Here is a 23,809-nt window from a genome sequence, read left to right on the forward strand (position 1 = left end):
CTTCACTTGCCCGCGAACGCAGCCTAACAGTTTCTTTAGAAACTAAATCAGCTTCAACAACCAAGTTACGCAGTACGAATTGATGTATTTACCCTACTCCTAATATATAGAACCCCTTTCCAACACTAACCATGGGCTCCTGCACTAACCCACTCGATAATCATTCCCAAAAATGATCAGCAGTTAGTTCTCAACCAAAGCCCTGTGATAAGCAGCTACGATACAGTGCCCTTGAAATTTCCTCTAATTTATTCTTACCAGAAAACTTTTCCTTCGCTAGCTTCAAGACCTTCGTTTCATTTTGGATCCCAGACGATTCAACTCTCCCTGCTCACCCGGCACAGTTCTTAGGGTGATCGATGGGCTCGTGCCCGACATTCTTGGTCATAAAATAGACTTCTAAGCAACTGATCAAATCGAAGCTACAGTAACAATTTTTTGGAGAATTAATTAACTAGGTTTTGCTGATCCATGAACATATCCGAAGGGCGAAATATCGTTTGAGCAGGGGCTACTAAAAATATGGCGTACGAGTAGGGCCTTGGGGTGAGTGATGGCCCCATGCAGGCACGCTCGTTTGGTAATAAACTATTTAAAACTTATTTTGTCACGGCCTGTCGGAAATATGATACTGAAAAATCATCGCCCTAAATGACCTTTGCTTACAAAACTATTGTAGTTTTAAAAATATAATACTCGGCATAAGACGACATAAGGCGAATTGCACGACAGAACAATCCTTTCACTTCACACCCAAGCATAGCACTGGATTCATGGGTTTGGTCAACTTTCCTACCTTACTAATATTCGTGTGTTTACGTTTGTTGGTTATTCACAAGGCTTATGCAGGTAAGTAACATTTTGTTATTACATATCCTCGAGGAATGTTCCTAAATGCGGAGATTACCAGTTTTGCTTATAATTTGGATGGGTTTGTGCCAATCTCACGACTGAACGCTTTTGTTTTTTAACTCTTAAATGCTTTAAGAATGAAATCCCCCTTCATTTGCTAATTAATTTACCTCAGCTTATCTTTAAGATTCCATACGATCGTGTTCTTTAGCGAATAATCTGGTTTTGCTTTCGGCGAGAAATCTTTTGCCTAATTTGACATGTTCATAACGTACTTGAATTTGTTGATGAAAAGGTGAAGAGAGTCAGGCGTCATTAGGGATTAGAATTGCTGTCCCCGATTAAATGCATCGGTTAACCATGAAAATCACAACACAAGTAAATCTCCATGATTTAAAAACGTCGGTTATAATTCTCAGCAAAGTCTCGCAAGATCGTACTTGTTGTCATGTCCTTTCGAGTTTTTATCATTATTGTATCAGGCTAAACACGGTAAATAAAGTAGATATATTTTAAGCTATGTAAAAATGTTGGAATCTTTTCAATCTGTACCTTGAAAGCGTCAATCATTTGGAGTCCGAAAGCCTGAAAGCCTTGTGTTATTTCGAGATAAATCTTATGCCTTTGCGCTCAATTGCAGTTTGTTGTTTTATTGTTGTTTTTAAACAAACTTTTGTTTATTGTATAAGTAGATTAGGAAGGCTAATTAGGAAACACAGCTAATAATAAAACCACTTGAATAAACACGATGAAAGCTAAACCAAAATTATCTCAGAAGATGCTTTGTATGGGTCCTGTCCTTCAACCTCCTGTCAGCTCTGAAAATTTCCGTGTTGAGGCGAGCTAGATCTTGTTCTTTACTACAGGGTATCGTAAATGTTATTCACGTTTCGTTTCGTTACGTTGCATACGTGTATTTCGTTTCATGTTAACAGCAGGGAATCCCCCGCACTTAGCAGAGAGTAATAGGTCAATTTGCTAATGCATGTCAGTTTTCTTCTGTTATCTCTAAATCTTCTTTTAGATTACAAGCAACACCTAATCGTTTTACAATGCATGTGATGGTAACATTTATATTTTTGTGTAAGGGATAAGTAGTAAATTGAGCTTCGTAAGGAATGAGGTCATGAGGCAAATCTTCGAGTGCGGTGTCAACTAGGAAACTTTATATTTGCGTTAATATGTACAGTCACTCCTGTATTTCCATTATAAACTACCATAAACTTCCGACTCCTAAAAGTAGCAATCCCCGAAAGTAACGTATGGCATCTAATAAATCCCGAAAGTAGCGACTCCCCGAAAGCAGCGAGTAGCGAGCCCACCTTCAACCCTCCTCCTCCCCCCTCCCCGTCCACTACCTTCCCCGAAAACTAGAGAGACCAAGGTTCAATAGTATATTTACTTTTCCAGTCAAATTAGTTAGGTGAAGGTTACATATTATGATAACTTGATTTAAAGCACTCCGCAGCAAGGGAAGGTATCACTTACAACACGAAGCGTTGTGAAATGTAAATTTCCGCTTTATCAGGTGATGTTACCCCATTAAAGCAAAACCCACAGTTTTCATCAAGTAACAGGAACGTAATATGAGAAACTTTGATTTAAATTAATATCATTTTCAATTAATGCGTATTAAAAGGAACGTTTCTTCGAATTTAAATTAAAAACCTGACCATCGCAATGAGATATTGATATAGCAGACTAACATAACAGTGCGTCATGAAGTAGAAACAGGATGTAGACATGGAGAGCTCACCATGATGTAACAGCAAAATAGATTTAAACTGGAACGAAGAATTGTATCTCATGATATAACTGTTTTTACGAATTTTCGTCTTTTATTTCGTACTGAAAAGAACTCACTCCTACCAACTTTATGTAACGCTTTTTGCTCTCCGAAAGAAACCACCGCCCGAAAGTGACGAGCCCCAAAAGGACTTCTAATTCCGAAAGTAACGAGGGTCGTTACTTTCGGAAGTTTACGGTAGACTATATGGACTTATAATCTGCGATGTATACGTCTTCCGTCCTTCAAACGTAGGTAACTGCAGACCATTGTGATTGCTGACTTTTCTTTTACAGTAGGTCAGTGTCAGGATCGTTTGCTCAAGTGTCCTGATTATGCGAATCACTGTATCTATGACAACGTAAAGCAACAGTGTCCGCAGACCTGTAATCTGTGTGGTAAGTTAGCTTTTCAACTAGAACAGATTTGAGATGGCTAGCAACAGTTTTAATTCCAGTATATTTCAGCTCTACCATCAGGATAGGTTTATATTTCCCTTTTTTTTTAGTTCTATACAATAATGGCATCAAACATATGTCTAATTCAGATGTTTCAAAATTTAAGGCGCCTCTGAATCTGCTCCCATTTTTCAGATTTTAACTTAGCAACAAGTTGCATTTTTACATGCTCTCAACGAACCAATGTTTGAGTTATAATCCCATCAAGCTTAAATTAAGGGTGTTTTCATCAGCTTGAACCGTTGCTATGGTAACTTATGATGTCAAGAAAATGACTGTAGCTTGTTCACCATTAGTTGGGTATTAGTCTGATACCAAATGTACAAACTAGAGGTAGCGTTGATCCATCAAGCTAAAAGGCTATGCTGGAAACCACTTTGAGCTGCTTCAACGAAGATTACCGAATCAAGGTCCGTTGTCTCTCTGAGTCAAAGTAAATTATGTTGTTGTTATTTGTTGCTATTTTTTAATTGGCTTATTATCTCTTTTCTATAGTAAACATTTCTCCTTCTTCAACTGTGATACTGGCGACGTCATCGCATCACCGTGCTCCAACAGAAAGCACTGTTTCTGTAAATACTCATGGAACTGACAGTAACGGGGCCGGGGAATGGAATAATCGTAATACTACAGTAAAAGCAGCTGCTGCAACAACGGACTTCTCAAAAACAAACGTGCTTGTAATGATAGGGATTTTCTGGAGTTATTTACTTTCTCGTTACTGATACAATAGAGAATATAGATCCCAACGGTAGTTTTTTTGTTCTTTCACGTCAAACGATACATGAAATATCGTGTACTATGTACTGATATACGGTTTATGAATGGTTACAGAGAACTTGGAGTGACAATGAACGTCAGGTTACTCTCTTTACAACTGGTGCTCACCGCTTGATTGCTGTCGCTTCCCGCATTCGTGTATTCGCGCAGTTTAAGAATGGCTGACTGTTAGGATCGAGAAACGCCGGTCAACGACCCATTTGGCAAATCGCTCATATTTTGCCCAAAGATACCCTTCGGTGACCTAATTCTAAAAATCATATTATAAGGTTCCAGCGAATTTTTATTTTTCAGAAATTCGCGAAAATTTGAAAGCGCGGTCAAAGTGCGGTTTTTGGTGTAATAAAATGACCGAAATAAGGTGCGAGGACGAAGCGCTGCTAAAGTCTTAAAATAAATTAAATTGACTTCAAACTTCACACAAATGTGGAACAACCACTCTAATTTATTCCTCGTTTTAAACTAATCTCAGATATGTTGATATAGTGGTTTTCCAAACCATTTTAAAAACACCTATGAAGCGTGTGAAAAATAACGGCAAAATATAGGTCATGTTTAACAGCATAAAAATGCATCTGGTACCTCACTTTCCGATTATTTTACTTTACAGCCTTAAAATATCATTATTAAACATATACCATGCCAAGTTTCATGCTCGAACTCGCAGTATTTCCCTTTGAGAAAAACGAAAATCTATGTCAATGTGTTGGGCGCAAATAACACAACAATTATACAAGAACAATAGACAAATCAATTTCAAAAGCGAAAGTAAAAGGTTATCATTAATTAGAATCCCGTCAATTCACTGCTATCAGTAGAAACATAATGTCCACTGCATAAAAACTGTTTTTAGACGTTTTCGAACCATTGCGCGTTAACTTTGTTTAATTTCCTGTCCGCCGTCATGTCTAGTTTGTCATCGCGTGTATTTCCTTAATGTAAACAATACTGTGAATGGTTCTCATACCAAACGCACAGAGGTTTCCTGGAACCTCGATGTTTTCGATTCACCAAAACGCTTTAAGTTCGTTAAGACACAATAATGGGTCAACGTGGAATGCTGTTTAGCATTAAGGACGTTAAAGGACTGTAAATTAATCGAGTTGAAATATCTTGAGGCAAATCAAAATCGCGCCCTTATTCTAATTGCTAAACAGCCGATCTCCGTTCAAGTTCAAGAAGTCGAGAGGTTAATTCGGCAATGTATCACCGGTACAACAACAAAATCAAACCGAGGTCATCAAAAGTGCAAGTTTAAAAGTGTAGTGGCAAGTTCGAAGTAAATTTCGCCTATATAAATTGGAAACAAGAAGTGAAACGATCTGACCCGAAACAAATAAACGAAATATTAATACGACTAATTTAATCCGAAAATGTTGCAGAAAACATACCTAAAAGCCGTCGATTCCCCTCAATACCACTCCACATTGCCTTACAGAGACCAAGCTTTCTGCTGTAAGAATTAGGGGCCTCATGAATCTGTTTTTATTATATCGGCAACCATGCTGCGTGGCTGATATTCGAGACTCACTAAAAGCTGTCACACAACCGTACGAGCAGCCCAGTCACGCTTTCACTGCTCTCGCGCAAATGTTCAACATTTCGCAATTGCAAGTTTAAAGTGGTGACAGTAGATTGAAATGCGCTTTTTAAAGCTTCCCTATCCAGGAGCAATTATTTCTTGTTCTTGAATGGCTTTTAGTTGTAGCTACAGTCTGGGAGGGGGGGGGGGGTACTCCCGGAAATTTCGAATATCTGTATGGCGTGGAAGATTAAGTGGTCTCTGGCTCTTAACGCCAACACTGAAACACCCGATGATTCTCGAAGTATCACAGGGATCACTAAGCAAAATAATTTTGAGTTTAGCTCCGCTGAGTCAGATACCTGTTGGCGCGCATATTGCATTGACCGTGGACAGGTGGAAAAACAGTTAAACCGGAAAAGCCTGTTACACATTGTAATTCAGCGTTGTCCAATACGCAATCGGTCTGGTTGTAATGCTAATCGTATTTGATAGAATCTCAAGTTTTCTTTCGACACATACTCACGTACTGGGGTGGTGACATACTACTAGATGGGCGTGGTCGGGAGCCACGAGTCAAGTCAGTCAACTCGCAAAGCTCAACCGAGAAGAGTGATAGTGAACCACTGGTGGAAGGACTGCAGATTGTCCCTACGCCTTACCCTAATAGGCCTCTGTGTTATTCTAATGAACTGATGCTGTTACAATGATACTATTTAGCTTTGCGAACATGCCAATGATCAGGGGTTTCTTTTGCAATTTAGTCAGACATCGCTCTTTGTTTATTTCTGCTGGAAGCCTCGTTCTCTGAAGGAGACTTCAGGTCATTTTGTAAAGAGGTACGAACACTGCGACCTCAACATCAGTGCCAGTATCAACGGGTGTGACCGAGGAAGCGTCTGCTGATGTTTCCATGGATAGTCACCATGCACGACAGGGTGTATTAATGCCTTCAAGGCAGCTGCATTCGTGTCTTTCATAGGCTGTCTACTTTAGAGAGGCACTTGTCACTGGAGAAATGTACTTCGTCCCTGGAGAGACATTCCCTTATGGACTTAGCGAAAATGTGCTACAAACCCTGCTTCGAGCAAGCGTTGGCGCTTAACTCAAAGCCACAGTAGGTCACCAAGAAGTCCTTGTTGCTTTAAAAGGGGGTTGGGCTCTGAGGGCAGTCAATGACAAGCAGCAATCGTATCTCACGGCAAAATCCCGCGTTGGTCAAACGACAGGCCGAAAGCTTGACGCCGAAATGGTGGCGCGGGAGATGCGCAGATCCCGGGACCCTTATAATATTCGTCTTTTTCAGGTGCTAGTTTTTCTCTCACAAAGTGACGCTCTGCGGCAAAGTGATCCTGATGAGATGCATGTTCAGGCATCTGAAGAGGAGAGCAATTTTATTCAGGTAAAGGAAGTTGTAGAAATAGTTCAGCTCCAGCATCCTTTGGTATACGACCAGCAAGACCCCTGTGCCTTGGCGATGGAGGGTGGCCTAAAGAGCCTGAAACTGCCTATGCTACGGTGCGGGTGCAAAGACATGGGATTAGATATACCTCTCCCATTCGTGCGCGGAATAGCTCCATACTCAGCGCTTGTGAAGTATTTTACTAACAACTGCACTTGCCGGAAGTATTCTTAGGAACTGTCGATGTTCGACTTCTTCGGTATTGAGCAAACATCTCTTGCCTGGGGGGGAGGGAGGATCGTCAAATTTTTGTAGAGAGGGAGAGGGAGTAGAGGAGGGAGATCCTTTAGAGGAAAAACTAACGGCCGAATCGTCTCAACCTCGTTCCCAGCGAATTTGGGAACGAGAGGGTGGTAAGATGAGAGACTCTGGGAACGAGGTTGGAATCGTCACGCTTTCCAAATTCGCTGCAGCAATTAATTTGCCTTTATCAACTTAGAAACAGATGATCTAACGTACTTTTTTCCGACACTGCGCGCAGGCGCAGCGCAACAGTGCCTTAACAAACTAATCACTCTAGAACATCTGAAAACATAGATCTCGCAAACAGCTTACTTTCCTTAAAATAGTTTTTCACAAAGAACTACTTATTAATGATTCTTTTATACTGCAAAAGAAAACCTTTACCATTACCATGTTCATAAAGCTAAATAGTATCATTGTAACAGCATCAGTTCATTAGAATAACACAGAGGCCTATTAGGGTAAGGCGTAGGGACAATCTGCAGTCCTTCCACCAGTGGTTCACTATCACTCTTCTCGGTTGAGCTTTGCGAGTTGACTGACTTGACTCGTGGCTCCCGACCACGCCCATCTAGTAGTATGTCACCACCCCAGTACGTGAGTATGTGTCGAAAGAAAACTTGAGATTCTATCAAATACGATTAGCATTACAACCAGACCGATTGCGTATTGGACAACGCTGAATTACAATGTGTAACAGGCTTTTCCGGTTTAACTGTTTTTCCACCTGTCCACGGTCAATGCAATATGCGCGCCAACAGGTATCTGACTCAGCGGAGCTAAACTCAAAATTATTTTGCTTAGTGATCCCTGTGATACTTCGAGAATCATCGGGTGTTTCAGTGTTGGCGTTAAGAGCCAGAGACCACTTAATCTTCCACGCCATACAGATATTCGAAATTTCCGGGAGTACCCCCCCCCCCCCCTCCCAGACTGTAGCTACAACTAAAAGCCATTCAAGAACAAGAAATAATTGCTCCTGGATAGGGAAGCTTTAAAAAGCGCATTTCAATCTACTGTCACCACTTTAAACTTGCAATTGCGAAATGTTGAACATTTGCGCGAGAGCAGTGAAAGCGTGACTGGGCTGCTCGTACGGTTGTGTGACAGCTTTTAGTGAGTCTCGAATATCAGCCACGCAGCATGGTTGCCGATATAATAAAAACAGATTCATGAGGCCCCTAATTCTTACAGCAGAAAGCTTGGTCTCTGTAAGGCAATGTGGAGTGGTATTGAGGGGAATCGACGGCTTTTAGGTATGTTTTCTGCAACATTTTCGGATTAAATTAGTCGTATTAATATTTCGTTTATTTGTTTCGGGTCAGATCGTTTCACTTCTTGTTTCCAATTTATATAGGCGAAATTTACTTCGAACTTGCCACTACACTTTTAAACTTGCACTTTTGATGACCTCGGTTTGATTTTGTTGTTGTACCGGTGATACATTGCCGAATTAACCTCTCGACTTCTTGAACTTGAACGGAGATCGGCTGTTTAGCAATTAGAATAAGGGCGCGATTTTGATTTGCCTCAAGATATTTCAACTCGATTAATTTACAGTCCTTTAACGTCCTTAATGCTAAACAGCATTCCACGTTGACCCATTATTGTGTCTTAACGAACTTAAAGCGTTTTGGTGAATCGAAAACATCGAGGTTCCAGGAAACCTCTGTGCGTTTGGTATGAGAACCATTCACAGTATTGTTTACATTAAGGAAATACACGCGATGACAAACTAGACATGACGGCGGACAGGAAATTAAACAAAGTTAACGCGCAATGGTTCGAAAACGTCTAAAAACAGTTTTTATGCAGTGGACATTATGTTTCTACTGATAGCAGTGAATTGACGGGATTCTAATTAATGATAACCTTTTACTTTCGCTTTTGAAATTGATTTGTCTATTGTTCTTGTATAATTGTTGTGTTATTTGCGCCCAACACATTGACATAGATTTTCGTTTTTCTCAAAGGGAAATACTGCGAGTTCGAGCATGAAACTTGGCATGGTATATGTTTAATAATGATATTTTAAGGCTGTAAAGTAAAATAATCGGAAAGTGAGGTACCAGATGCATTTTTATGCTGTTAAACATGACCTATATTTTGCCGTTATTTTTCACACGCTTCATAGGTGTTTTTAAAATGGTTTGGAAAACCACTATATCAACATATCTGAGATTAGTTTAAAACGAGGAATAAATTAGAGTGGTTGTTCCACATTTGTGTGAAGTTTGAAGTCAATTTAATTTATTTTAAGACTTTAGCAGCGCTTCGTCCTCGCACCTTATTTCGGTCATTTTATTACACCAAAAACCGCACTTTGACCGCGCTTTCAAATTTTCGCGAATTTCTGAAAAATAAAAATTCGCTGGAACCTTATAATATGATTTTTAGAATTAAGTCACCGAAGGGTATCTTTGGGCAAAATATGAGCGATTTGCCAAATGGGTCGTTGACCGGCGTTTCTCGATTCTAACAGTCAACCATTCTTAAGTACTTCTAAGACTTGTCAGATTAATGTACTGCCAAAAATAAGAAAGTGCTTAGGGGGCGTACTAACGTTTGGTTCTTTTTACGGAAACGTATGCAGCTGTAATACAAATAGCGCTTTCCAATATTATTTGCTGTCACGTGTAACCTTTATTTTTCGCTCCAAAGCAGATTTTCTGACTGAACAACACACCGAAAAAGACCTGTTTTCAGTTAAGGTAATCTTATGAATACGTGCAATGGAAGATGTACTTTACGAGTGATATTTGAAATTACTCTCAAAATTACACTCAGACTTTAAGCGAGTGCAATTTGACATGATTTCCAAAACGGTATCTCGAGATTAGTGTAAATCCTTAATTGCTCGAGCTTTCGTGCTATTACTTATATGAATGAAAAAGTTACGAACCCACGTACACTGCAATGCAAATTGAAAATTAACGATACATAAAATTGGCGTACTCAGCCAGTCACAGCCTTGTTTAAATGAGTGGTCTAAATTAAACATTTAAAACGAATACATTATCGTATATTTTATTTAGAGCAAATGGCAGCTGGCAGCAGTTCAAATTTCAGCTCAGGAAGATTAAAATTCCCAACTAACAATATTGAAAAGAAAATGCGGCCAAAGTTACGAAAACCTCAAAGCCCCGTGATTATTGTTGAATCACTGCTTTAAGCCAGTCTGCCTTTTGGTTAAATGTTCTCTTGACCGGGTGTCTTCAAACTGGCCTTTCTCTCCAGTACACATATAGTTGATTTTTCTTTTCTACCTTTTATCCCACCTATTCAGCCATTCCGTTTTACATCAGTCGGTTTACAATGTAGCGCTCTCACATTTTACATTCTCAAAGTGTAATCACTACAGTACTCCTGTCTCTGTTTTAATCAAAGCAGGTATAACAACTCACCATTTCTCCTCCTGTTTTCATTTCTAGCAAATTAAAGTAAAACCAGAAACTGCAAGGGACCGCATACGATAAACGCTGCCAACGTAGGATCTAGAAGAGATCCTACGTTGTGAATCCTACGTTGGCAGCGTTTATCGTATGCGGTCTCTTGCAGTTTCTGGTTTCTCATACATGTATTTTCGGACCGTAGGTCTTTTCAGATCCGATACGCTGCGTTTTTAAAGCATGGTACTGGCCATGCGGTTGAATGTTTAAATGTTTAGGCTGGCCTTGTCCAGCCACATTTATTCTTTTGCTTTTCGAGACACCAATCTTGACACTTTGTCTCCGTGCGCCCCGAAACACGTGATGTGGCAACGCGTGTTTCGGGGCGCAGTGTCAAAGTACGGAGCTTGATATAGTGAACGGGTCATTTTTCATGTGCTTTGGCTGTTGGGCTGGCGTTACATATCTTCGCTACACAATGCTGACGAGCCCCAAGAAGGGCGAAACAGCTGTCCACTGTTGCGATCCCACTTTATCGGTTCTTGTCATGTTGGTGTCTCGAAACGTTTTTCACGTAGTATCAGCCTTGCAGTCTATTGTTTGTCTTCACAAATTAAAGTGACACTTGTCATGAGAAGACACAATTGATGTCTACTGTAAGTATCTCCTCCCGCGGAGATTTTTGTTTTGCGGTTGTTGCAGGCGTTATAATCTTGTTAAAGCGGTTTCAGCGACTGTCATCTCACGTATCTTCGGCATCTGGAAAGTGTTGTTATTTTAACTAAGCATGGTTTCCCGCGATGGAGAAACAGGTTTTACATTTCACCTCGTGACCTGCAGCCTCGACCTTAAAGCGAGTTCACGGTTGACCTTCGATCGAAGATTGTGCCAAGGAAGGGATTTTATCTCTTCGCTCGCGGCATCAATCCAGATCTTACTTCGAAAAAAACTCGGTGTGTCCTAAACGAACGTGATTGCATCATAAGTCCGATAAAGATTTTTTTTTAAGAAAAGAGCGGTGGTAGCAAGTTTTCAGACGAATTTGCACGAGTGGAAATTGGATCCTGCCTTGCCGATTGCTCCAGTTATCGTGGCAAAGCTTTGGAATTAAAGTGGTGGCTTCTTCTTTTGGTTTGCTGGCCATGTTGTCACGCCAACATCTTGCCAAGAGCGCACTTCAAAAGAATACCCTGAAAGACCTGGATTTAATTTGCTCACAGTTCGAAAAGGACATGGTCAAGAACAAGGGTAAGTTTGCGAACAATGTTTTTTGAGTTTAGCTGGAGGGGAAATACCGTAATAACTTCACTTTTAGTGGCACTTTGATTGGCAAAGGCCGTTACAGCATTTTCCCGCTTGAGGCACCTAAGTTACTTTTTTGCCAATGGGAGGCCTGGGTTGATTTTGCTTGGAGTAGGGTCAGAAGTCAGCTTTGGTCAGCTAACATGTATATTCTTTTGATTGAAAGGACGGGATGGTATCGTGGACCGCAATGACAGTCATTTTAGAAATTGTTATATTGAGTGCAATCAAGGGCAAAATAAATGAAAAATTAAGACCACCACTCCCCCCATTTTAATGATGGAAAAATGCGAATTTATCATTGATTCGGGTGGATAGGTGGTTTTATTTCTCATTTTATTCTGTCCAAGATTTTAGTCTCCTGATGAAAATAATCAATGTGGTTGGTTCCCTAAAATAAATCATGTTGACGAAGACAATGATCATGTTAAGAGGCCACCTTGTTTAATTTGAGGGGCAAACACAGTAAAAATTGCAGTAAATGTACGGGAAAAGTTTAAAGTTTGCTGCCTAATAAGTTGAGAGTCATTGACTTCCTGAATGTTTTATGTGTTACAAGGAACAGATACACAGCAGATCTAAAGGGTTTCCTTAGTCAAATGTGATGAAAATAGATTTCCTGTGAGGCAAGGATAGGCACTTTTAAATTTTGTATACAAATGTCTCTAAATTTTCTTGCGAATTGCGACTCACATTATTTTTCAGACTATTGATAAATGAAAAACTTAATTATGGCTTTTCTAGCGAGGCAACTTCATATGAGGCTTCATATGATCTACAAATTGTTTTACCTTCTAACCTTTGTTTTTAATTTACTGAAAAATATTTCAGGTTGTTAGTCTTAAGATTCTCTATTTTCCCCATACATTTACTGCAGTTTTTGCCCTGTTTGCCCTCCCAAATTAAAATAGCGTGAAAAAATCATGAAAATCTCTCTTTCATAATTATGTTTTCCGGGGTTCCTTTGGATTTGATCTCGCCACTTTTTACCAGGTTAAAAACAGACAATATTCTATATATAATAATGCAGCACTTACTCAAATGTTATAACATTAATAGGCTACACTTTAGGTGGCACACCCATGAGTATAGTGTAACCAAGAGAGTCTAATGTCATGCCAGCAGTAACATTAATAGGCTACACTTTAGGTGGCACACCCATGAGTGTAGTGTAACCAAGAGATTCTAATGTCATGCCAGCAGTAACATTAATAGGCTACACTTTAGGTGGCACACCCATGAGTGTAGTGTAACCAAGAGATTCTAATGTCATGCCAGCAATAACATTATTAGGCTACACTTTAGGTGGCACACCCATGAGTGTAGTGTAACCAAGAGATTCTAATGTCATGCCAGCAATAACATTAATAGGCTACACTTTAGGTGGCACACCCATGAGTGTAGTGTAACCAAGAGATTCTAATGTCATGCCAGCAATAACACTAATAGGCTACACTTTAGGTGGCACACCCATGAGTGTAGTGTAACTGAGAGATTCTAATGTCATGCCAGCAATAACATTGTTCGGCTACACTTTAGGTGGCACACCCATGAGTGTAGTGTAACTGAGAGATTCTAATGTCATGCCAGCAATAACATTAATAGGCTACACTTTAGGTGGCACATCCATGAGTGTAGTGTAACCAAGAGATTCTAATGTCTTGCCAGCAATAACGTTATTAGGCTACACTTTAGGTGCACACCCATGAATGTAGTGTAACCAAGAGATTCTAATGTCATGCCAGCAATAACATTGTTCGGCTACACTTTAGGTGGCACACCCATGAGTGTAGTGTAACCGAGAGATTCTAATGTCATGCCAGCAATAACTTTAATAGGCTACACTTTAGGTGGCACACCCATGAGTGTAGTGTAACTGAGAGATTCTAATGTCATGCCAGCAATAACGTTATTAGGCTACACTTTAGGTGGCACACCCATGAGTGTAGTGTAACCGAGAGATTCTAATGTCATGCCAGCAATAACTTTAATAGGCTACACTTTAGGTGGCACACCCATGAGTGTAGTGTAACCAGGAGATTCTAATGTCATGCCAGCAATAACATTTATAGGCTACACTTTAGGTGGCACATCCATGAGTGTAGTGTAACCAGGAGATTTTAATGTCATGCCAGCAATAACATTATTAGGCTACACTTTAGGTGACACACCCATGAGTGTAGTGTAACTGAGAGATTCTAATGTCTTGCCAGCAATAACATTAATAGGCTACACTTTAGGTGGCACACCCATGAGTGTAGTGTAACCAAGAGATTCTAATGTCATGCCAGCAATAACGTTATTAGGCTACACTTTAGGTGGCACACCCATGAGTGTAGTGTAACTGAGAGATTCTAATGTCATGCCAGCAATAACATTGTTCGGCTGTTACAATATCAATTTGTCTCACCTAAAGGTAGTAAACTGTAACTGTGAAATACTTATATCAGTGCGTATGACAAGCAAGTATACTGATATTTATTACTCTTATTGAATATTTCATCGTGAAATGTTGACCCTTCTCTTAAGTTTTTAACAGCCATAACACTGAAGTCACATAGTGGAAAAAGTTATATTCAAAGACAACTTATCTGATGAATGCAGAAAATGAGGTCGTATTATAGTCTATTAAAGCTAATGTAAAGTGGCGAATAAACCATCATCATATCGTTACACAACCAATCGAAAAAAAATATTTATATTTTTTTTATTACAATGTAATGGCAAATTGTAATGGCAAATACTACATGTACAACAATAATGGTAATGATAAATTTTTAAAAAGCTATAAAAAAGCCATAAGGATGATCATTATACCAGAAAATAGAGGGCCCTGAACAGTCTAGCTTTAAACAAAAGTCATGTTTAAATAAAAGATTGTTGTTGTTGTTGTCCATTAATGGGTAAATTCTGTCAAGTTAAAGGCCTTGAGTAAATTACGCCCAGCAAAGACAAACAAACAATTGAAAAACAAGTGGATCTCTGCGCGTTATTTTAAGCACTGAGGTGCTTTGTTAGAATTTTAACTGTCTCAAAATCGGCAAGGCAAGGTCTCAAAGACGGTCTTTGAGCTGCTCTGACTCTGATAAAAACCCACGGTCTTAGAGGCAGCTTTTAGCATTTTTCATAAGAATTACACACCGCTCGCGCCACTGTACAGCCGATCCTTCATTACATCTGAGGCTGTGTTCAAAGGCGATTCTTTTTCTACTTAAGTTAGACGGAACTCGCTGCTACCTTGGGGCTTTTTCCAAAAGGTATGGGAACAGGGCAGCATGTATTTCTCTATGGGTGTATTAAACTCGTGAAAACAGTTTTTTAAAACGAGATGAAATCCTTCGTGTTCCAGTTCAAATTTATGTCGCTGTCGTGGTTGCTGCCTTTTGGGTGGGCTCTTCATCAGGTAGACCATTCTGAGGGCCTGTTTACAAGGAGAGAGGGTTACCCTAGCACTCACACATTTTCTCTTGTTTTCTTCGTCGTCTTTACAAGGCAGCTAGCTAGGGTTAAACGAGTAGGCGGTTTACCCTATCTGCGTGCTAGGGTTACCCTGGCAGGCGGGCTAACTTTTTCCCTTGTAAACACTCCAGGTAGGGTTAACCCGCCTACCTGGGTTAACTTTCTACTTGTTTCCAGACCCTTTGAGTGTAACCGCGCATCAAGTTGTCCCGCGCTCGGGTTGTAGGGTTACACCAAAATTTTGCTTGTAAACCCGGGCTATCTTTTGCCCTCCAGCTAGGGTTAACACGCTTGCTAGAGTAGACCTCTCTCCCTGTAAACAGGCCCTTAAATATATCTCGGTGTGCTGGTTGAGTTTTCAATTTTAATTTCAAGAAACGTTCCTTTTAACGCCCTCCTTTTAGTAATGTGACGAAGTTGTTGATTGAAGTAATTATAATTTGAAGAAAAGTTTCTGTTAGTTCCTGTTACTTGAGAAAAATTTTACGGGTTTTGTTTTAACACTGCGCAACATGACGTTTCTTAATGTTCATAGTAAGCGTTACACTGTACCTTCCCTTGTTGAATCGTCATCAGTTTGCCGCTCTTAATTGATAGGAAGAATAAATTATACTTTTGATCCTTGATTCCACTATTTTCTGGGGATGTGGGGAGGGTTTCACCACACTCGGTCGTTACTTTCGAAATTTTAAGGTCTGTTTTCGCAGCGCGTGCGAACACCTTGAAGTCATTGGTAGCCGTGCGAGGTCACTTAAAGCACTGACAAACTTTGCTTTGTGTACTAAGTGATTCCTCACCCCGGGCCCTAACTTTCCCCACGGCTATGTAATTGTGTGACATTTCTTCTCAGTGGCGGAGGGCAAAAAGACTGTTCGGAGTATTAAGCTTAGATAACTAATTGTGGAGACTCATATAAAGATAAATTTACAGATAAATTAGAGATTATTTATTTACAATCAAGATAAAGGTGTTTGTGACTATAAATGAAATTCATCAAGTAGTGCATATACACTCTTTCTTTTTTAAAGAATATATTTTATAAGAATATCGAGGCTGAAATTTGCGAAATTTAAAGAATATTTTAAGAATAAACCTGAGGCTGAAATTGTGAAAATAATACAATTTCATGCGTTGAAAATCTGTAAAAACAATACAATGATGTTTTTACTTAACTGTATAAAATTATTCCTTTCTCTAAACGGCAAAACTAGCCAACAAACGAAACACTCTTCACTAGCGATAGCCAAATGTTGAATGATGAGCGGTACATGTAATGTGTTTGTGCAGTAAAAAATATGTACAATGCAAAAGACATGAGCTAAACCGCAAAATTTTTCATGATAAATTCTTTCTTGTCGTATGACATGACATTTTGACCGTACTGATTGCAATGAACAGCAATGGAGCACTTGTAATTGATACGTAAATGTCATAAGTTAAGAATATTACAATAATATTTTCAGCCTAAAATCAGCAGAAAAATAGGTGTATTCAGCCTGGGCCGGAAAAACAATATTCTTATGAAAAAAAGAAAGAGTGTGATGCGTTATTTTTTAGAAAATTGTTAAGTGTAGTTCGCTCCCCGATCATTTCGGCTTAATTCCAAGATCTGTTTTAGATTGATGAATCAAACGTCCCTTTACTTCCGGACAAGCATCTCAATGCAAGCTCAGCGTTGATCGTGATGACTTTGATGGAGTAAGCAAGAAATGTTAGTCGGCCCTTGCGCGTCTCTTTACTCGAGCATGCGTTTGTAGGCTCCTGGTTATCTTTTAGTTCAGATCGTAAATCTTGGTTTGAGTAGAGAAGGAGAGGATGATTTCGTGTTGTGCATTAAATTCTGGTAATTCGTACATCATTTGCGCGAATACCTGTTTTATCAGGATTTCCGCCCTCGCCGTAGTTTCAACATTCATTGCCCTTCCTCTCTCACGTCTTTTTTCCTTCCATGTTTTTCCCCACTGCTCACGTTCTTTTGGATATGATCTAATAATGCTCTTACTCCAGAGTGTAGAGCGTCAGGAATGACTCACACACCACACTGCATTTAATTGCTCGTTGACATATGTAAGCCGGTGTGCGCCGCTGTTCGTCTCTGGTTTACTTTCAAAAATTAATATTTTTCTGACAGACGATCGTCGGCGTAACAGATTATAACATCTCGTTGGTATCATAGGGTGAAGAAACCTGGAGCGGCCTAAGATAATGCTCAACAATTTCTTGTACTAAAAGTATAAGGAATTGTATGGAGCTCTCCGGGATACTCACAGTACAAGCCGTGTGCGTCTTCTCATGCTTTTGATTGACACATCCGAGAGGATAAAAACGAATTGCTTCTTTAATTGTTTCTTTAATAACTTAAACAGCACTGAATGACGTAGGAAGTGCAATGATGGAACATAGAATTAAGTCCTCGACCAACCAAATCTCAAACTAAACGTTTTATTTACTATGTATGACAGAGATGAGTGGCATCATTAAAGAGCCTGCTCTGTGGTGCTACTCTTCCTATCCAGCTGCATGAAAACAAACATTTCAGAGAACGAACGTGATCAAGCAGTCACGAATCATCCTTTGTTAATCTGAGAATACTGTTTTCCATCTTCCTCAAACGTGCCTTAAGAAAATTCAATCTGTTGGTCGACTTGGCCTCAGTGTTAAGAAAGGTTCTCAGAGAAGACTGACAATTGAAGCCTAGTTTGAGAGTTAATCGTTCTTGGTTAAAGGCAGCGCTATGACAACCTAAAGTGCAAACATTTCATGTTCCATCTGGAGTTAACATCATGTCGAATTCTCCCTGCTATGCGCAGCGAAACAATGCTACTTCAGCTACAGGGGACATCGAAGATCGCCACCCGCTCTATTCCACCATCATCGCCACTATTGTCTTCAATGGTTTTCTCTGTTATACCACCCTCATGGTAAACGTTGTTACCATTCACGCTCTGAGGAAAGCATCTTTCCCAGACAAGCCTTTAAAAACACTGCTCCTGAGCCTAACTATTTCCGATCTTGGTGTTGGTTTACTGGGCCAACCTTTGTATATCGTTGAGCAGGCCGAAAAGCTACGTTGCAACGTTCCCGATATCGCCACCTCTGTCGTTTCTGCCACTGTTCATAATTTACTTTTCCTGACTTCGTTTGGTAGCATTATAGCCATAAGTGTAAACAGGTTTGTTGCTATCCAGATGCCTCTGCGATACCAAGACATTGTAACTCGCAAACGGGCCGTTATTGCGGTCGCCACAATATGGCTCTTCAGCGCAGTGTTCATTCTTTGCACTCTTTTTGTGCTTAAACGGAACATCGCTTTCGTAATTTTTGTCATTATAGAAATAGCTTCCTTTATTGCTACAACGCTGTCTTCCTGCAAAATATATTTCGTTTTAAAACGGCACAAAAACGAAATTCAAAATCAGAGACAACAGGTTGCGCAAAATGACAGCATGGTAAACACTGTAAGACTCAGAAAGTCCGCCCATTGTACATTTTGGATTTATCTCGCATTTTGGCTTTGTTATCTTCCTTATATTATCATTGTGATTACTGAAAAGTGCTTGCCAAATACGATCATGGAAGCGCTGTTTATGTGCTCTGAAACAATAGTGTTACTGAATTCGTCGTTAAACCCCATCATCTACTGTTGGAAGATGAGACATGTTCGTCATGCCGTTAAAGGAATACTACGAAACTTATTTCGAAGTTTCAACGGACCAGATGGAAGAACAGTAAACAAAACGTTATAAGGTGTTTTAACTTCTTATAAATTTCTTACAGACGAAGGGCAAATCGTAGCACGTGGTTATGGGAAGACAGAATACATAGGCTTATGAGCTAGGCATCTGCTTACTGAAAGCCGGCAACTGTAGCAATCAAAGTCAAAAGCTTCTTTCTGACAAATCGATTTGGTAGAAGGCGATCTTATGTTGCAAACTAAAGGTGTCAATTTCAAACAAGGTATCAGTCCGTTTTATTTCATTTTAATTGTATTCTTGACTTGTATTATGCAAATATTCAAACTACTCTCATTGTTTGTCAGCAGTAAATTTAACGATATCGCACGATAAACTTAACAATTTCAATCGGTTTAAAAGCTTATCAGTATTTCATGGCTTTTCTGCTCTTGGAAAGCTTTCTTTTTTTGCTCTTCACTTATGCTTTAAGCGCCCACTGGCTACAATTAAAAGTGAAGACGTTTCTTGCCTGAAAATAGAACAAACCTTTTCGTTTTAAAACGGCACAAAAAGGAAATTAAAGCTCAGAGACAACATGTAGCGAAAAATGCCATGTTTAACATTGTGAGACTCACAAAGTCCGCCCATTGTACATTCTTGATTTATGTCCTATTTTGGGTTTGTTATCTTCCTTATGTTATCATTGTGATTATAGAAATGTGCTTATCAAAGACGATTATGGAAACGCTGTTTATGTGCTCCGAAATTATCATCATCGATCAGCAAGTCTCTACGCGCCAATAGGCGCATAAGGCCGCTCTGAGACGATAGTGTTACTCAATTCGTCGTTAAACCCCATCGTCTACTGTTGAAAGATGGGACATGTTCGTCTCGCCGTTAAAGGCATTCAACGAAACATATTTCGAAGTTTCAACGGAACAGATGGAAGAAAAACAAAAAAAATAAAGAAATAAATAAATAGCTCTATTAACTGCCAAATGTATTAATTACTGTTGTGCTGATTGAGGACACTGCAAATAAATAAACCAAATATTGCAAATAGAACATAAACTATTTAAGAATTCCACTGGTGGGAGGTTGAGGAGTTGGCTATTTACACAACACGGTCGAGGAGTTGAACTCGTTATTACGGAGAACAAATACAGGTAGCGGTAGGGAGGAGGATTTCAACCAGTGACCTCTCGACTTCAAATCCAGCTTCCCAAAACACTCGGCCACGCCACCCCCTCCAAGTATATTTTGTTTCGTTCTGGTATACGGACAAATTTAATGTCTACACCTTTTTGTTTTGCTTCACAAAGTAAAATAACACTAAACGCCGACTGTTAGAGACTACTTTGCAATCGAAAGACCTTTTCATTGTTGTTTCTTTACTGCTACATTACCACTTAATTACCAAGGCAGTGAGGCCTGGGTTTAAATTTCGGCTCCGTTTTTTTTCTTTTTTTGTTTGTTTTTTTTTTTTTTCTACGTTCAATCACAAATCGCCGTCTGGTCTCTAAAGCGCATGCATCACCTGCGCATGCGTACAGCACATGGAATTTACAGAAGTTGTCGTCGTGAAAAGGTTTTTGCGGGGTGCAGGGTGCAGGGTGCAGGGTGCAGATTGCAAGTTGAAATTTAATTATAACTGGAAAACCGCTGGCACTTAAAAGAGACTTACAGGTGGTAGACTTACCGTGACTGTTACATGACGCCGTTTACAGTCGCTCAGAAAGGTGGCTTCTACTAAGTGCCAGACCGGCCGAAGCGATGGGAAGAGAGTATATTCCTATGAATTTAAGCCTGCAATGAATTATTCTTTTTGAAGAAACATCTGAAATATCATCTGAAATATCTGCTGAATTTGGTTTCTTCCCTGTAAGTACCAAAATGAAAGCACACTGAGCTTGTGCTAGTATATTCTGTCGGTTGAAATCTTATATTATTTCATTTCTTTATTTATTTGCTTCATTTGTGATGACAATCTTCTGTTGTTGAGGGAAGACCCGAGCCAAATCTGGAATCGATGGAAACATCTGTGGAGCGGTCATCGAGATGGCTTTGAAGAGATTTAACTGGTCTCAGCGTGTCGATCGATAAGTACTTATAAAGCCATTAACGACTGGGCCACACTACCAAGTGCTTTAAAGAAACTGATGCCGAAAACTATTTTTAAATACAAACTGAAACAGTTTTTATTGAACCATTTTAACCTTAGTTAGTAGTATTTTAATTCTCGTTTTAGTTTTTAATCTTAGTTAGCTTACCGCATAGGTTTTTTGTCCTTTTTATTGTATTTTAGATTTTAATGTATTTTAAAGGTTGAACATTTATTTTCTCAGAGGACCCTCCTGAAAACCACCTTATGGTGATTGGAGGCCTCCTCTTAAAATATTATGTATTATTATTATTATTATTATTATTATTATTATTATTATTATTATTATCGTCCTCACGTAATGTTTGCTAAGAGTCCTTAGGGCCGAGACCAAACCATGGTCCTGGGGCACCAGGGGATAGCCAGTTTTTAGCTTGATAGCACCCTCCTCAAAATGTGTGCTGTACCTAGCAAGGTTATCTTTTGTAGTTCACTGATGCTTAATTGGCCAGGAATTCTTCCAAGATAAGTTTCTAGTCCCTTTTTGATAGCTCCAAGTGCTCCAATGATAACTGGTATCGTTTCCGTTCTCATGCCCCACATTCGGCTTGTTTCGATTTCCAAGTCCTTATATTTGGATAGTTTTTCGCTGACTTTCACGGGTGTGTTTCTGTCTGATGGTACTGCCATGTCAATAAATTTACAGGTTTTCGTTTTGTGGTCTTTAATCACTATATCGGTCTGTTGGCTGTTATTTTCCTGTCTGTGTGTATTGGCATGTCCCATAATATCGTGACATCCTCGTTTTCTGTAACTGTTTGCGGCTCATGGTCATACCACTTTTCTGATGTCTTTATATTATAGTTGTGACAGACTTTCCAATGTATATACGCGGCTGCTTTATCGTGTCTGTGGGTATATTCTGTTTTCGCAAGTTTAGGACACCCAGACACGATATGGTTTATTATTATTATTATTATTATTATTATTATTATTATTATTATTATTATTATTATTATTATAGCGGATCGATCGTGTTTTCGATGGACACGAGAACATCGCTCACACCAAGTGCGATCACAAGCATGTTGGGAAGCGTACGAAGTCTCTGGTTTCTGTACACGGCGTAACAAGTTAGAAGATTGCCAAAGAAGGACTCAAAATTCATAACAGCGTGTTATCACTATGTGAAAGAGGCGAACTACCTTATGTAAGAACCCCTGACGAGTGTATAGGTTATTAATTATTTTTAGTGCCAGCGGTTTTCCAGTTAGAATTAAATTTCAACCTGCACCCTGCACCCTGCACCCTGCACCCTGCACCCTGCACCCTGCACCCTGCACCCTGCACCCTGCACCCTGCAAAAAAGACTTCCCGAAAGTTAGCACGGATTTCATGATTTCCAGGGCGATGAAATCACATACAAACGAACACACCGTTCGAGGTAGACCAACACTAAAGGACGTTAAGCGTTTCCGGAACGGGTCGGTCTGCAAGCCTTACGAGAGACAGGAGCCGATCAATTTACGAGCGAACATTTTGGGTGAATTTATCAAGGATCATGTTATACCAAAGGAGCCATCAACCAGGGCTATCAACTCTTCAACTTGATAAAAAGCACCTTCACAAGCGTCATCGTATTTTTAGACGTGATCGTGAATCAAGCAGAATCACAGCTCGAACTCAAGAACGTCTGAGCAGCAAGAGTAGAAAGGTTAGAGAATTTGTTTACGAATGTATCTGTTCGAGTTCACCTAAGTAAAACGCTCTGAGAAACTTCGTTAAGTATAATAAAGATAAAATCTCGAACTAAACGATATTCTCTCGTTATTTTCTTGTAACAGAGTTATGTGTCTTTACAAGAGTGAAACTCATGTAGCGAATTATTGTACATTTAAGCTCAAAGAAACTATTGTATGTTGACCCCAGGAAAACAATTCTTGGCTTGCACTGTCACGCAATCCTGACGCAATAAAAAATTTATTCGAAAACCATTTAGTGGATAAAATCAAGAAATTGTAATATTACAGGAGATTAATAAAGAAGACACTCCTCTAATTTTTAAGTCTGTGCGTTTTCCCAAGCTCAAATATTCGTCGAAATATTTTGCACAAATTTACAGAGACCAGTATGGAGCCGCCATGTTGGTATACCTCCGCGGTACGCCAACATTGCGGCCGGAAAATAGTGTAAATATCTGAAACTTACTTTGGCTATCTAGGCGACTGATTATCTGTACTGAACAAACAAGCATTTACATAAGCACTTTTCGTAATACTTTAACTTCTGAATGGGCTAAAAATCACGAGATTAGTATATGATTTCAACAAACGCGTTCGTAGGTCTATGTCACGTACCGCCATAACTATGAAATTCAAAATGTCTCGCTTGCTTGAGAAACGCAAATAAAAACGACAAAGGCTAAGAAAAATAGACTGAAACGTTTATAGGCTGATATAAAGACCTTGACTCATTTCACACCCTAAAGACCTGAAAACGAGTAATAAGCTATTATCGATTCAAAGAAATGCAATCAAAAGCAGAATAGCTTAAGCACATCAATTCGATTGAATTTCGTACAACTTCAAATGCAGAACATTTAGCTCAATTGCAATAGGATGTTACTAAAACTGGGAACGGGGACCGGGGACCGGGAACCGGGAACGGGAGTCTGGGAACGAGTGTACAGTGGTAACCTGCCAAAGAATTCAACATGGCGGACAAAGGAAAAGAACAGGGAACAGAAATATGAGGAAGTGTTAACGTTGTAAACGAGGGTTT

General features: G+C 39.6%; 2 protein-coding genes across 3 annotated transcripts; both read left to right on the plus strand.

The window, feature by feature from the left end:
- Positions 1 to 623: 623 nt before the first annotated feature.
- Positions 624 to 3,845, plus strand: LOC149112402 (uncharacterized). The gene is made up of 3 exons (XM_089290257.1): positions 624 to 849; positions 2,935 to 3,036; positions 3,592 to 3,845. The coding sequence occupies exons 1-3, from the start codon at positions 774 to 776 to the stop codon at positions 3,819 to 3,821; spliced, it is 408 nt and encodes a 135-aa protein (XP_089146383.1). The 5' UTR covers positions 624 to 773; the 3' UTR covers positions 3,822 to 3,845.
- Positions 3,846 to 17,728: 13,883 nt separating this feature from the next.
- On the plus strand, positions 17,729 to 21,762 carry LOC149112403 (melanocyte-stimulating hormone receptor-like). Of its 2 annotated transcripts, none has more exons than XM_089290259.1 (2): positions 17,729 to 20,808; positions 20,930 to 21,762. In XM_089290259.1, the coding sequence occupies exon 1, from the start codon at positions 18,037 to 18,039 to the stop codon at positions 18,997 to 18,999; it is 963 nt and encodes a 320-aa protein (XP_089146385.1). In that variant the 5' UTR covers positions 17,729 to 18,036; the 3' UTR covers positions 19,000 to 20,808; positions 20,930 to 21,762. The 2 variants fall into 2 exon arrangements, with proteins under 2 accessions (XP_089146385.1, XP_089146384.1); XM_089290258.1 differs by having other exon boundaries at positions 20,935 to 21,762.
- Positions 21,763 to 23,809: the final 2,047 nt, after the last annotated feature.

Source organism: Orbicella faveolata, unplaced genomic scaffold, assembly GCF_042242905.1.
Source record: "Orbicella faveolata isolate gen_17 unplaced genomic scaffold, um_ofav_v1 contig_2, whole genome shotgun sequence".
In the NCBI taxonomy this organism is placed as follows: Eukaryota; Metazoa; Cnidaria; class Anthozoa; order Scleractinia; family Merulinidae; genus Orbicella; species Orbicella faveolata.

What these genes read in the sequence shown, in the direction of transcription:
- LOC149112403 (XM_089290259.1), top strand. Translation starts at nt 18,037, where the DNA reads ATGTCGAATTCTCCCTGCTATGCGCAGCGAAACAATGCTACTTCAGCT.
- LOC149112402 (XM_089290257.1), top strand. Translation starts at nt 774, where the DNA reads ATGGGTTTGGTCAACTTTCCTACCTTACTAATATTCGTGTGTTTACGT. An exon ending in TATTCACAAGGCTTATGCAG is followed by an intron (nt 850 to 2,934) that starts GTAAGTAACATT and finishes TTTCTTTTACAG; the next exon opens with TAGGTCAGTGTCAGGATCGT. An exon ending in GCAGACCTGTAATCTGTGTG is followed by an intron (nt 3,037 to 3,591) that starts GTAAGTTAGCTT and finishes TCTTTTCTATAG; the next exon opens with TAAACATTTCTCCTTCTTCA.